The following is a 14,817-nucleotide window of genomic DNA, read 5'->3' on the forward strand; positions in this document are numbered from 1 at the left end:
GGTTTGCAAGAAACCCAGACACCAAGTCACTTCCTGGAGGACAGCTAATCACCTCTAAGAAGAGCTTCCATTAGGGCCTGGACCAAGACCACCCTCCTTCATCTGTGAAAAGGTTCAGCCACAAAATCCCTGAGGTAGAATTGATGAGCTTCTGATTGTATTTACCAGTATCTGTTTCGGTGGGGGAAGCAACTGCAGAATAGTGGCTGGTTTTGATTCCATAGCAGCATTGAATGGCCCTGTTGAGCCCATGGTGCTGGTTGGCCTCCTGCTTCTCTACTGTTGCTCCAAAAGGTTTGTCTGGTTCATGGACACCTCAAGTTACTTTGAAAGTTTTCTTTCTTGTTCTTGTGTAAAATTGCTACTATTTTAGCAAGTAGAGTGACTTGTGATTTTTAGGACGTATTGAGAAAGATACTTTCGTTCTTTATAGGTGCTGAACCTGTAGTGTTGCCAGCTTGAAGTTACCTTCAGATTTTAAGAGGCACACCAGTGATCCGTAGCCAGGAATTACTGTTTGAAGTAAAGCTTAGCTTTTCCTCATCTGTGGTACATATTGTGCCCCCCTTTAAAAGGAAAACTGCAGTCAGTTGATTCTTACTGAGACATATGTATTGTTGGAGACAGTGGGAATGTTTTTAATGAGGCAAGGATACAATCATTTTGGACTTCCAAATTCAAGGCTTATCTCTGGCATAACCTTTCTGATGACCTCAGGCAAAAAATGTGTATTGCTTCTCCCACTTGTCGGGCAAGGGAAAAAATTGCCTGAGTGACTGAGCTCCCTGCTGGAGGATGGTATGAATGCCTGTTGTGAATGCTGCATTAGACCATGTTAAGGGATCTAAAGCTATGTCAGTTATAGAAGCCACATCTGAAGTATGTGTCAGTGAGTGATGTCTGTAAAAGTTAAGATTGTTTTGTAAGGGATTCTGTCTAACTCTGTTCTTTAAATTTCTTTCCCATAATGCCTCCAGCAGTGGAGACAAGGAACGTAGCTTCTATCAAACGCAGAGGAAGCAGGAGACTTCTAGAGTTGCAGGATAAAATTTATTATTCAGATTTGGCATTGTTTCACACTTTTATAAATAATCTACCTTACAACAATGAGAAGGTTCCCTCCTTTTACGTGCTTGCTGAGAGCTCAAAGTTAAGTCTGTCAGGATAGAGAATTTTTATTAAATTATTTTTTGTGTTTGGGGCAAGGTACTCACAGGATGTTGTATTTCAGTTTCTGGGGACTAGAAGCTGAGGAGGGTTTGTAAATTCCCATGTAATATATTTAGTAAGAACTGTTCTGAAAGGTTTAGGAAACTGGCAGTCTTTGAACATCGGCAGTGCTAAGAGAACTGAACTGATACTGGCTGACATTTCTAGCAGTAGTTATACTTGTGCATGCAAGTATGCTGTGTAGTTGAATAACTGATATTTGGAGCACAGCTGTTACAAAAGTCTAAGTGAAAATGGGTTTATACTTATAGCAACGTGAGTACGTGTGAATATTCAGAGGCAAATTTTGTTTGCAGTTACTGATGAACAAGCCTGAGAGGCAGCTGTGTGTATAGAGGTACACATGTACATGCGAAGGGAACATAGGACATCTGGAGAAAACCACAGATTGACACGTTTTGCTTTCCTTTCAGTGTATAGTGGGATTTGTCTGAGTGTCAAGCATTTTCCTGTGTAATCCAGGACATGACAGGAGGCTGCAACTGCAATCAGTAATTTAGGGGTAAGGGTTTAAAGTTGCACTGTGTCCTGAATATGAACACCAAAGTGCTGCTACCTTTTTCCGTATCAGCCTGTCTTAGAACACAGACGTGGGGCAAGAGGAAAGATCACAGTGCAGATAAGTGGAAGAGGAATGCAGTACACTGTGTGTGTGGTCAGATGGCTCAGGGAAGTCTATTCAAGTATTCTAACAAATACCCTCACTGATATGGGTATTGCAAAGAACATTTTTTTCTTCCCTGTAACTCTCCACTGAATTCTGGAGATGACAGACATTATTACTCTAGTCAACAATCGTGACTTGTTTCTAGTCCAGCCATATGGAGGATGGTCTAACGTAGATACTAGAACATGGCAATGTGGACTCTTCCCATTAAAGACTGCTAGCAAACACATGGACACAGTGCTGTCTTGATCCAAACAGCCATACTGCAGTAGACATGAGACAACATGAGATTCTGTAATAAGAAGCTGTCTGACAGTGACTGGAAGCCACAGCATATTATCTAGCTGATGCTTCCCTGCAACAGATAAACCACAGGGTAAAAATAAACACACCCATGTTCTGAATATATTCAAGATAGTAATATTGTCTGGCTGTGGGTAATACTGTTCAGATCTGTTTTATCTCATAGAACAAGCAAGTGTGCATGGAGGAGCTGCTTTGAGATGAGTTTCTGCTATCCTGAAAGCCTAGGCTGGCTGATGAGGCACCTCTTGAACACGATTGATTGTGGACTATTAACCTATGCTCAGAAATCAATATTCACTTAACACCACATTTTAACAGGCAAATGCAGTACAAAATAACAGCAGTTACACAGTGCACACATTTACACTCGGAATAAACAGGTCATGAAATAGAGTTTGGCAGAGATTGGGCAGGCAGTGTGGCAGGGGACAGTGGTAACTGGAATATTTGGAGGCGTACAAGGTAGTTATGGCTCCCAGAGATTTTCGCAGCTTGAATATCCCAGGGATTTTGTGGTCAGTGAGCTATATGCATTGTCTAAGTGTTACTAAGGTTTCTCCTGAGGCCAGGCAAGGTCATCCTTTGCTAGATAAGACTAAATTTACTGGGGCTGAGCACAGAAATCCATTCTAACCCACAAAATCCAAGTCTGTTGCTAGCTGTGATTATATATATGTATGTATATGTATGTATAATACGTATATATATAAAATATACATGTTTCAAGGAGCAAGCCACAAAGGAGCAAGAATATAAAACTGTAGTGTCCTTGATCTGGGATGGTATTTTTCATACTTGAAAGGAATTTGAAAAGGGAACTGAACATAATCCAGGACTGGTGTTTACCAGAGACTTTGTGAGTATGTTTATTGAGCTTTATTTGCTACCCACCCTGGAGCATGGACTTCTGGCCTTTAGGATGATATGCTGTACTCCATGCCTTGACAGGCTTGAGGAGTGGGCCCATGTGAACCTCCTGAATTTCAGCAAGGCCAAGTGACAGGACATGGACCTGTTTAAGAAGGTTTAGAGCAGAGCCACACAAATTATGAGGGCTGGAGCACCTATCCTGCCAAGAAAGGCTGAGATAGCTGGCATGGTTTGACTTGGAGAGAGAAGGCTCTGGGGAGACCTTACTGGGACCTTTTGATATATATAAAGGAGGATCATAAGAGAGACTATTTAGCAAGGCCTGTAGAGACAGGGACACTGTACTGCACTCTTTTAACCTGAAACAGGGTAGGTTTAGATTAGATATAAGGAAAAAACTTTTCACTATGAGGGTGCTGAGACGCTGGCACAGGGTGTCCAGAGAAGCTGTGGCTGCCCTATCCCTGGTAGTGTTCAAGGCCAGGCTGGACGGGGCTTGGAGAAACTTGCTCTAGTGGAAGGTGTCCCTACCCATGGCAGGGGGTTGGAACTGGATGAGCTTTAAGGCCCCTTCCCACCCAAACCAGTCTATAATTGTATGCTTGAGGAAGAGCTCCAGAACATGGAGCAGTAGGGTGCATGGTGTTGGGTCCGTTCCTGCAGTCAGAATCTAGTGCTGCAGACCTTCTGTCAGAACTCAGACCTCATGACTTAACAGTCATAGCCTGACTGTTACTCAAAATGCTAACATGGCAGAAGCAATGGTGGGCACCAGATCTGCAGAGTTCAATACAAACTGGTGGGGGAAAGTGGGGTGCAAGGTGGGGAAGTTTTCAGTGACTGCCATTCTGGGTTAAGGCTGTTCCAGTCCTCTTTTCTGTAAGCTTTCTGTTTTCCAAAGGTAAATCCATAGTGGGAGGTGCCTGGATATGAAATAAAATTAGTAATATGGGAAGGTAAGATGCCATTTCTGCCAAGTTAATGGGGGCTCAGCCACAGGGGCAGGAACAGAGCCAGGGATGGCCAAGAAACAGCAGCTCCAGAATATACTGAGGAGGCCATAGGCATACTGCTGTGTTTGAAGATGTCTCGCTGTGTCTTCCCTTCAGCCACCTGGGAAATGAAAAGGAGGAATGAATTCGAGTTAGACACATTTATGCTCAAATGTTTGGCTGCAGAGCTTCCAGTTCTGAGCACTGATGAGAGACCATAGGAAACTCCTGTAGCCAGGCAGCACGGCCTCCTGCTTCTACTAGTCTGTGGGGGGAATAGCTCAAGGTCCAAGGGTTCTGTATGCATGTGGCATTCTTCACTTTGGTGTCCAGAATCACACCTTTCCATATGCAAAGCTTCTCAGCTACTGTCTCAAGGCTACTTGACTCGCTGCTTTGTGAAGGCAACAAAGCAATGCATACCTGGGACATTTCTGAAGCAAGAGATGTGCTGGCACTGTCTCCTTGGAAGCTTAGGGAAGATGAATAAAAGAAGTCTTCCTGTCTTTCTAGAGCTGTCTGTTTCAGGTGCATTTGAGACCAAATCGCATTTTCTGCAAACAGAAGTAAAGCAAGAGTCTTACTGTGCTTTTCTCTGCACATCTTGGAGTCTAGTGAGCAGAAGTCTAGGGAAGCTGTTAGCTTCCAGACAAGCTCTGTGGCTTCAGTTCAGAAAATACATATTCTCTGTTTAGTGAAGGGCCTGCTAGTTTGTGGGCTTACTTGTGAGGTTGAGCAGACTGCCAAGCCAATGTGCACTGTACTTACGGACCTTTGGGTCCCTCTGGGACTTTCCCGAGTGTCTGTTTGGTAAGGCACATGTATGTAGTAACTCAGATGGGATATTTAGGTTGTAGGTGTGTCTATAGTGCTGGGTGTAAGGCTTTTCTATACAACAGGAGGTAGATTTAAATATTAATCATTTATGTAATGATGCTGGTTTCTCTGATATCCTTTGGGAGCTTTTACAAACATAAAATATTTAACTTTTATTACAGTCTGTTGCTAAAATGCTAGGGAGATAACAGACTTAGGAGTACATAGTTGAATGTAACAGGACTTTTGTAACTGTTGTGCTGATGAATCTAGTAACAGGGGCTGTGTCAAGAGCTACTTATCTTGACCAAGTGAGGGCCAAGGAAGGGGAAGGAGAGGAAGCCAAACCACAGAATCCTGGTGCACTGATGTGGTTACTCAGCAACCTATGGATACAGCACGTCTGACCTCCCCTTGTGATTTTTTTTTTTTTTTTTTTTTTTTATTTTTTGCAACCCCATCATTTGAATGCTGTTTGGAAATAGCTTCATGGTGTTTGAGACAAACAGAAGGGTCGCCAAAAGATACAGAAGCACTTCTGAGAGGAGATCCAGGCTGGTCCCATAGGTTGGATAAGGGATCATGGAGACACTGCAGAAGAAGACAGAACTGTACCCAAGAACAATACAACATAGGATCTTAAAATCAACAGGATTTGAATTTCCCTGTGCTGAGCTGTCTCTCTCATTCTGGGATATGATTGATGCTTACCAAGGCATTTGTTGTTCTCAAACATGCCAAGTATCTGGTCACACTTCTCCTTCTCATTGCCGCTGCTCTCACATGTGCACCACAGGGATACCTCCGCACTGGAGTTGCTGACATAGTTGGGTGTCATGGGTGTGCCTGTCCCAAAGTGCCAGAAACCAGAATGAGGATTTACTTACCAGATGAAAGAAGAATCATGAATCCCACTGTAATAAAGGGAATGCTGCCCTGAAGGCAGAAGCCTTCCACTGTGATACACACTACTCAGGAGATGCCAGGGAGCCCCTGTGAGGTGACCCAGGCCTGGTCAACCTACATGTAGTCTCCTGGGCTGTGATTAAGTGTGGAGATTGCTACCCCTGGCTCAGGCAATCTGATGGTGAGGTGTGCTGATAGCTGAAGCTGGTGCAAGCATCAGAGGATGCAAAGCTGCAGGGACTCGGCTGCAGAACTGGCATATGGCAGCAAAAGGTGCTCGTTTCATGTGTAGCTGGCAACACTGTGAGGCCAAATGCCTTTGCCACAGAAATGCTGCATGGTTGTGGGGTGCTATTCAGCCAGAGTTCATTTGGCACAAAACCAGCAAAGACCAGAAGGTATAGTTTAAAGCTCCTGAGATGCTGCTGCTCTTTACTTTTCCTCTTTTGAGACACTCTGTAAAAGTATTATCAGGTTGGCAGTGAATGCCTAGAACCAAAGATGACCTTCCTCCTAACAGCTGGTAGTGCCATGTTCTGTCTGGCTCTGAGAAGATAGCTCTTTTTGGGCTGCATTTACCTCAGAAGCAAGAGGGAGCACCAGCATCAATTATTCACTGGTATACTAAGCAGCATCAGTGTGCCTGCAAGTTTTTGTCCTACAGGCACCCACCCTGTGTGTTCCTGTGGCTATCACTTACCAATCATCCCCATGTAAGCCTGTAGGCATGCAGCATGGCTGTGGTGAGAGCAACCATCTGGAAATGTGTCTGCAGGTTGACAATTTTGTTGGAAGTCAGCCAGTCGGGATCTGTAGGAAAGAAAATGAGACTGTCAGTGTTTATTCTGTTCTCTTCTCTTGGCTAGTGTCCGCTGCTGCTGGACCTACTTGCAGATATGGTCTTCTAAGCAGGAGTCCAGAAGCCAGAGGCAATTGGGTTTGGTGCTATACTGGAAGGAGCAATTTGGAACAATAGTTTTCCGCCGTCGCTCTCCACAAAGCTCATCTTGACATGGACAGAATAGGATCCTTCTGGTGAAATCCTCAGGGACTTTCTCGAAGAAATTCCTCAGCCCTCTGTGGCATTTTCGACGGTCACAGACGTCCTCACTTCCTGCTCCTTTGGTGCAGATAGAAGCATATTCTGTGCGCAGACGAACACACTTCTTGCTCAGATTACAGACGTGAGTTGCTTTTACGCATGGATTTGTTGCATCTCTTGCTAATTGTGAGCCTAGAAAACCAGAAGAAATCCAGAAACAATGAAGGAAGAAGAATTTCCAGAAGAGATTCTGTGTGGAAATAGGAGTAGCCCTTACTTGATGGTCAGATTGGGAATATCAAAAAGAACAAAGCACATTAGTCCTGCTGTCTGCCTGCAGTGTGATGCTGCAGTTGTACTAGTTACAAAATCATATTTTTTGTTGGTTCATGTTAGGGTGTTTTTTTCAGTGAGTGCATCATTGTGAGTTATTCCATGTTTCATGGACCTTGATCTGTGGCTATATTTACACTTGTTATGGGGGACGAATTTAGGCAAGTATCCAGAGCAGGCATTCATCTGATTAAAGAGGCCATTACCCCAAATTGTTCTTAATAATTTCCAGCCCCTGAAAAGATAAGAAATTACAGCATTATATCACATAACTTCTACAGTCCTTACCTGATAACAGAGCTGCCAGTTTATTATAGTCTGTCTTCCAGTGTTCTTCATTTGCTGGATTCTCATAGGGAGAGGTCTCCAAATTGAAATAACCTGGGCAAGATACAAGATATTTTATGCAGTGGAAACATGGGGTTTTTTTTTTCTTTCTTTTTTTTTCCCTCAATTTTTTTCTTATTTGCGCCTGGCTGTTTTCTCAGGCTGGAGTTCAGAGATGCTCTGTTTTGCTCAAAGCTAAATGCCAAGAATGGTTCTGCTGGAGAAGCCATGTAAAAACAGTGTTATATTTTGTCATCATTATTTCCTCTGGCTGGAATTTGGTCTGTGTTGTCATTTGGGCCTTTTCAGCCTCAGTAGTAGTGAGAGGCCAAGAAGCATCCCACTGAAGCTGGAGAGAAGCAGCGGGCTCATGGATGCCGTTAGTGTGCGTAATAACAAAGTGTTGTTTTCAGTGATGACAGACTCACGTTTTGAGGTGATTTTCATAGCACTCTCCCCTCACAGCACCAAATCTAGCTGCCTCAGAGTAGCTATCTTTGTCTCTTGGGGTCCTTGGTGTATTTGAAGGCCCAGCCCAGATCAGTTTTCTCTGCTTATCAAACAGAGCAGTAGCGAACTCTCTTCCCTGGGAGGTGTGGCTCCAAAATGAGCTGCACAGTTGGGAAGTCACTTTTTGCAGTTGTTTCCAGATGGGGGGCAGGGGGGAGCTTCACTAGTACCTTATAAATTCCTATTATTTCATCTCACCATCTGTCATGCTGGAATGAATGGTCCAGAAAACACGCAAGCAGTGCTCCTCTCTCTTCATGCGCCGGTGACACTTGCAGTGCAGCAAAGAGCTGTTCCCAAGGTCTAGCTCTGCATTCAGACATTGGACCCTGCTGTCATGATCCAGTGGAAGGAAGCGAGTCTTAGCCAGGGCACAGTTTTCCAGGATCCTGTAGGTGCCATTGCAGGTAGAGTCCAAGAGGCACAGTTGTTCTGCTGCTATGCAGTCAGTCCTTGGCAGAGCCAGGAGGTCTCCTGGTCAAGTAGGGAAAAGATTGTTAGGATCACAATCATGATGGATGGCACACAAGCACCTTGTCACTGTTCTGTAGGCATCCTTTATTCAATGAGGACTCCTCTCAAGAGGAAGAACTGGTTGGGGTCTCTCATATGGAGTAGTAGGGAACAAAAGCTGTCTCCATTTAGAAACAGAAGGATGAATATTAATGTACGAAAGAGGGAACAAAAGGTTAAAGAAAAGTTGCAGAAATAATTTTGTTTAATCAAACATTTTTTTATCACCCTTAACTCTTTCAACTTGGCCATGATCAGGGATGGCTGTGTTTTATGGAGTAGTAAGTCCCCATGGAAACCTTGGGGTTGATGAGGCCTGCTCTGAAGAAGCTCTTCTATCTATTATCTATGGGTAATGAAAACCGCAGTGCAATAAACACATAGTGACACCATGCTGCGTGCTGTGAGTCAGTGCTGCTGCGCTTGCTAAAGTATATACTGGTCGTTAAGATATGTACTGAGAAAGCCATTTGTAGGGTGTAAAAACAACTGCTTTACTGAGCTTGGAAATTTAGGAATAAGAATGTGTATTTTTTGCATACTAGAGTAAATACTTGACATAAGATGCAAGTAGCTTCATATATCAGTGCTGATGTGCAATCAATTCAAGTACACAGGACCCAGTCCCTGAAATCCCTGTAAAAAATGCTGGGATGCAGGCTTGGTCTGCTGTCTTTCATCTCTTGGTTGACTGTGAACTCTATCTATCTGTGTGTATGTATATTTGCATAGCACAGGCATTGATTATATATAGACATGCACATACACACACTTCCTTTCCCTGCATGACAATACTGTTTGGCTGGCTTTAAGAAAGGACTGTGCTGAGCCTTACATCTACCTTTAATGTTCTTTGGGTACACAATATTACCTGCCACTCTCTTGGTCAGTAGGTGCAGTAGTACTATTTCAGTCTGCCTTCACTACAGATTAGAACAAAATCTTAGTGTGCCTCTGTACCTGGTATACCACGTTCACCATCTAACTTATTCTCTCACTTCCTTCACTTTTGCTGGCTTCATCAGTTCATTTGCTGTAAGCCATAAACAGCACAATTGTGTGCTAGTCTGCTTCCCAAACCTACTCCTGCAGACACTCCCTAGGTGTCTCTGTCTCACTTGTACAAATGTCTGCTTTTCTAGCAACTTTTGCTGTATGTTGTTTTTCATCTGGCTGTTGCACAGAGACTGTGACTTTGTAAGCTCCCCGAAAAGCAAATCTCTTATCAGAGAGAAATTCAAAACTCTTCTACAGACATCATCTAATAGCTATGCATTATTTTAAGCCCTAACACAACTTAAAGGTAATAATAACTTCACAGATTATGATTACTTATACCTTAGAAAAAATGGGTAGATAATACTGTATCCCTTTATTCTCCCTTTTCACTCCATGTCCTGACATTTATATATATGTGTATTAATTTCATGCTCTTGGTGCACCACGCTATTGGGAGAGGATGATTATAGAAGGGAAACCTATCAAGGAAGCATTAGGACTGACACATGGAAAACTGAGGGACATCTGTTGTACTCATGTGGCTGCAGGTGTTGCCGAGGTCTCAGTGCCGTGGCCCGTTTTTAGAGCAGTCATTGTGATACTCAGCAGCTGCAGCTTTTTCTGGGAGTAAAGCACTGACTCTCATAGCCAGTCTAGGAATGGTTCAGAGCAGTTCCGTAATTTCTGCGTTTCTAGTCACATCAGCCATGGAGACTGCAAAGGAGATGAACTGGAGAGAGGAACCATTTCTGTCCTTGGCTCTTATGACTTGGCAGTAACAGACGGCAGAGTAGAGCAACTGCTGCGTCTCTGCAGGAGTTCCTCTCTCTGGTCTTTGCAGACCGAGCCTCACCTCAGAATACTACCGGCCTGCAGCACCTAGGAGGGGATCAGGAGGGTGGGCGGTTAAAAAAGGCCCTCGACGGAGCCCGTGTGAGGGGTGCAGGCAGAGCCGGCCCTGGGCGGGTGCCTGTCCTGCCGCCAGGGGGTCAGTTCCCGCTGCCCCTCTCCCCAGCACAGAGCCGAGCCCCAGAGATGAGCCGCCCCTCCCCGGCACGTCCCTCGGCTCCGCTCGCCGATGCGGACGCCGCTCGCGTTCTGGGTCACACGTAGCAGCGAGCCCCTCCCGGCGGGAAGGCGATTCTTCCCCCGGGGCAGCAATGCGTTCGCCCGCCGTCGCAGCCGGTGGCCGGGAAGCAAGGCTGGGACAGCGGCCGAGAGCCGCGACCGCGGGACGCGCTGCGCGTCCGCCCAGCAGCGGGGGACACCGGCCCGGGACCCCTCTGCCGCTTTCCCGGCGGGCGGGGGATGCGGACGGTCCCTCGGGACTGTGGCGCGGGTCCCCCTCTCCCCGCGCGGGGAGCGGGACGAGGGACATGCCGCCCTGCCCCGCCGCCCTCCCAAGCCCGCCCCGTCCGCCGCCCCACGCTCCGGGCGCTGTTACCTGCTCGGGAGAGGAGCAGCCCCAGAAGCAGGGCGAACCCCATGCTGGAGCCCGCGCCGGCGGTCGGGCTCTCAGAGCGCTGGGGCCGCAGCTCACATGCTGCGTGCAGCCCCGCCTCAGCCCTCCGCGCTCTGCCCCGCGCGGCCAGGCACGGCGCGGCGCGGCACCGACCGGCCCGCCCCGTCGAGGAGCGGTCGGCGAGCCCCGCCCCGCAGCCCGGCCCGCCCCCGGGCCCTGCCGCGGGGGTCCGGCCCCAGCAGAGGCCGCGGCTGCGCTCGGAGCCGCGGCGGGGGCTGCGCTGCCGGGCGCGGGAGGCGCCTCCTGCGGGGCAGCTGCGGGCGCGTTTCCGACGGGAGCTGCTGGCGGGGCCGGGGAAGGGGCTGCTCGGTTCGCGTGCGCTCGCGGCCCGTCCCGCGCTGGGTCAGGGCTGGGTTGCGCTGGGTAGCACATCCCCCGCGGAGTGCCGCTTTGGTCCGCGGGAGGGGTGAGCGGGCTTTGTTGTGGGGGGTCTTACTTCAGCATCTTACCCGTGCTGGCTCTGTCGTGGCTGAGGATGGCATCTCTAAGGGCCTGCCTAGCATTCAGCAGCCGTGCTTTTTGAACAGATCCTTCTCTTTAGTTTATATCCTACAGTCAGATTAACCAACAGAAGAGTAAGTAGCAGTCCAACAGGTGCACATCAAACATTAGTATATGAAAACGAGAGAAACCTTTTGTAGGTCGACTGCACACGTAGAGACCTACGCCATCTGCTTGAGAAGCCCAGGAGAAAGGGTAATAACTGTGCAAACACTGTAAGCATTTACAGTCCAGTTCAGTGGTGCCCTCCTCTTCTTGGGGTTTGAGCAAGATTAGTTCTTCTGCTTCCTGCAGGGAGCTGCTGAGAGAATTCTTCTGAATGTTGCCAAGTTGCCCCCAAACACTGGGAGCTCTTACTTCATGCTTGAGCAGAGAAAAAGCGTTCTCACCATAGCTTGAAGTTTAACCAAAGTCTGGTATTTTGGAGCAGCTTAAAGAAAATGGTGGATGGGATGGAGCCTTTTTGACTTTGTAGTTAATTGTTTGCAGTTATCATTTAGGAGGAGGAAACAAGGTAGTTAGGCTGAAGAAAGAGTAGAGGTTTTCTTGTAATGCCAACATGTAAAAACAAGAAGTGGCTTGGTCCTGTGAACTTCTCTATGTTTTTGTCAGAAATGACAAGGTTAAACAAGTAGATCAGAAAGTTTTTAATCCTGATCCAAGTTACAAATGTGGCACAGTCAAGATCTGTTTGGATTATTACTATGGCTGGAGCGTTAATTACAGTAGTGTGCAACTTGTGAGGAATAAGAGGCAGGAGAAGAAGAGATGTTGCCTCCAGTGTCATGGATTTGTAGACTTGCTTTGAGACTGTAGGAGGATCTTTGAGCGATTGTTAGAAGGGAAGGAGACTGGCCACTGCCATTTATACCCCAGGCTGCCTGGCAGTAAACCCAAGCAGAATGATCCAGTGCACAGCAGTGGGAGATGATAGCTGCCCAGGCATCCCTCAGTACCACAGTACTGGTAGTACAAAAAGCTTATGGGATGTGGTACTGACTTTCTTGGTACAGGAGATAATGATAGCCAGAGGAGGGAAAGCTCTGCTAGACCTGACTGTAGCTGACGTGTAGCTTCTTGAGAATGTTAACATAAAGGGCTGTCTGGGTGGTCATGACTGTCAGCCTGTGATCTTTCAGTCCCTTCTATTTTTCTGCTTTTACGCTTCTAAGCCAAGGTAAATTTCAGTAAACTCTGAACTTACAGCCAGCATCTCACAGGACAAAAGCTTGGAGAAGGGAAAGCAGTGTGTGTGCCTTGAGAAAGGGAAGAATATAAACAACAGAACTTAACATCAAGCTCTAGGAAAATTCTGGGATGCATAACCAATCTGTTAGCGTGTGGAAAATAATAGGCTTGCTCTTTATCTCCCAAGTGGATTTGTCAATGACCAATACAATTGCTTCTACAATAGGGTAACAGCTTTTGTGGGGAGGAAAGAAAAAGAAGAGATCATGTGTACTGGTGATCTTTAAGAACAGCTTTAGACAAATTGGTCCAGCTTGGTACAAAAGAATAGTTTAAAGGATCTTGCAAATGCATTTCCAGACTGGTTTTCTAATTCTGTGATTATAAATCTTCACCCAAAGCCCACTGAAATGGTTCATTAGCTCAGCTTTGAATTATGCTCTGCAGCAAACATAAAAGGAAAGGGAAGATTCTTCCTTCCATGTTAAAGCTGAATGCTATAGCAGTGCTTTCAGGTTGCCTTGGCAAGTGGCCAAGTAGAGGAACCCTGATGTAGTGTCTGGGGAAGGGCTGGCCAGGTCTCTATTCTTTACTAGGCAGCAGAGCCTGTGAGGGCAGTGCAATGGTTCCTTTTTTGGTTTTTGCATGCTATTATATGTATCTTTCCTGGGACCCATGACATACAAGGTTATTTGGTTGTTTCTCCCTCCCCGCACACATGCAGAGCAGCACTGTAACCTCATTATAGGTCTCAGAGAATTGGGTAATTACCAGTCTCTCACAACCAGAGCTTTCATCACTCTTTCTATATGAAATTGTATAGGCCAGCTCTGACCTATGGGGGTCATCTACCAGTGTAATGTGTAATATCTCAGGAATCAGTTTCTCTAATTCTGTGCAAGGTCCAGGCCTTTGACCTTCTTAAACAGCTGCAGAAACAGTGATCAACTCTGATCTGATTTCCTCAGCTTTTAGCACCCGTTCCATGGTTTATGTTATCTTTGTTTCTCTTTGCTGGTTCATGTAGGTCCTGGTTGATCTGGGGTTAGTGATGTCAGCAGGTTCTGTGATGAGAGACAACACCAGGTAGGGCAGGAGTGCTGATCTGCTGGGGGGTAGGAAGCTCTGCAGAGGGATCTGGCCAGGCTGGATCCATGGGCCAAGGCAAATTTTCTAAGGTTCAACCAGGCTCAGTGCTGGGTTCTGCACTTGGGCCCAACAACCCCCTGCAATGCTCCAGGCTTGGGGACAGGCAACTGGAAAGCTGCTCATGGAAAAGGACCTGGGGGTGCTGATTGATGGAGCTGAACATGAGCAGCTTGTGCCCAGGCAGCCAGGAAGCCACCAGCATCCTTGCCTGGATCAGGACCAGTGTGGCAGCCGGGACAGGTCAGCGAATGTCCCCCTGTACTGAGCACTGGTGAGGCCACACCTCGAATCCTGTGTTCTGGGTCCCTCACTACAAGAGAGACATTGAGGTGCTGGAGCGGGGCCAGAGAAGGGCAATGGAGCTGGAGCAGGGCCTGGAGCACAAGTGTGATGGGGAACGGCTGAGGGACCTGGGGGTTTTAGCCTGGAGAAGAGGAGACTCATGGGGACCTTATTGCTCTCTACGACTTAGATCAGCCAAAGAGAGCAACTGCTTTTACAGCAGTCACGGGAACTCTCTTCCTACTGGTACATTACAGCCAATATGACCACTATGGTTTTGCAGATTTCCTCTCCTCACCATGCCACCTCCTCCTCCCCTGGAATACTGCTGTACTTCACTTTCCATTTTTGTTTTACCATCTACGAGGCTGGTTTCTCTGGTCCTTGCAGTGCAGATTAACATCCAGTCTGCCTCTACTTGGAAGTACTAGCACCAAACCTCATGTTCTTGAAATTCATTGGAGCCATTACAGTTCATCTTCATATTGCTGTCAGGCTATAAGGACTTGATACAGTGCTTGAAAGTTTTTCCTCTAACATTAAGAACTCATTCAGCAGGCTTGGACACATGGCAGGCCACGTCTGTGCTATATCTTATCATAGGCTCTGTGTGAGGTGCACACTGCAAACAAGAAATCCAGCCTGGAGAAGAGAAGGCTGCATG

At 46.7% G+C, this 14,817-nt stretch overlaps 1 protein-coding gene across 1 annotated transcript; it reads right to left on the reverse strand.

Moving 5' to 3' along the window:
- Nucleotides 1-1,028: 1,028 nt before the first annotated feature.
- GFRA3 (GDNF family receptor alpha 3) lies at nt 1,029-11,121 on the reverse strand. Its single transcript, XM_065690864.1, has 8 exons — nt 10,956-11,121; nt 8,198-8,473; nt 7,451-7,543; nt 6,676-7,021; nt 6,488-6,597; nt 5,593-5,727; nt 4,489-4,619; nt 1,029-4,186 (listed from the first exon to the last, which is right to left on the reverse strand). The coding sequence occupies exons 1-8, from the start codon at nt 10,996-10,998 to the stop codon at nt 4,052-4,054; spliced, it is 1,269 nt and encodes a 422-aa protein (XP_065546936.1). The 5' UTR covers nt 10,999-11,121; the 3' UTR covers nt 1,029-4,051.
- Between the last annotated feature and the right edge of the window lie 3,696 nt (nt 11,122-14,817).

Source organism: Lathamus discolor, chromosome 10 (genome assembly GCF_037157495.1).
Source record: "Lathamus discolor isolate bLatDis1 chromosome 10, bLatDis1.hap1, whole genome shotgun sequence".
Classification (NCBI taxonomy): Eukaryota; Metazoa; Chordata; class Aves; order Psittaciformes; family Psittacidae; genus Lathamus; species Lathamus discolor.

Bases quoted from the DNA above. Each gene is read 5' to 3' on its own strand.
- GFRA3 (XM_065690864.1), bottom strand. From the start codon at position 10,998: ATGGGGTTCGCCCTGCTTCTGGGGCTGCTCCTCTCCCGAGCAG. The intron at 4,620-5,592 runs GTAAGCATCAAT...TTCTGTTTGCAG, and splicing joins TGAGAACAACAAATGCCTTG to AAAATGCGATTTGGTCTCAA. The intron at 4,187-4,488 runs GTATGCATTGCT...TTCATTTCCCAG, and splicing joins TTGCTTCAGAAATGTCCCAG to GTGGCTGAAGGGAAGACACA.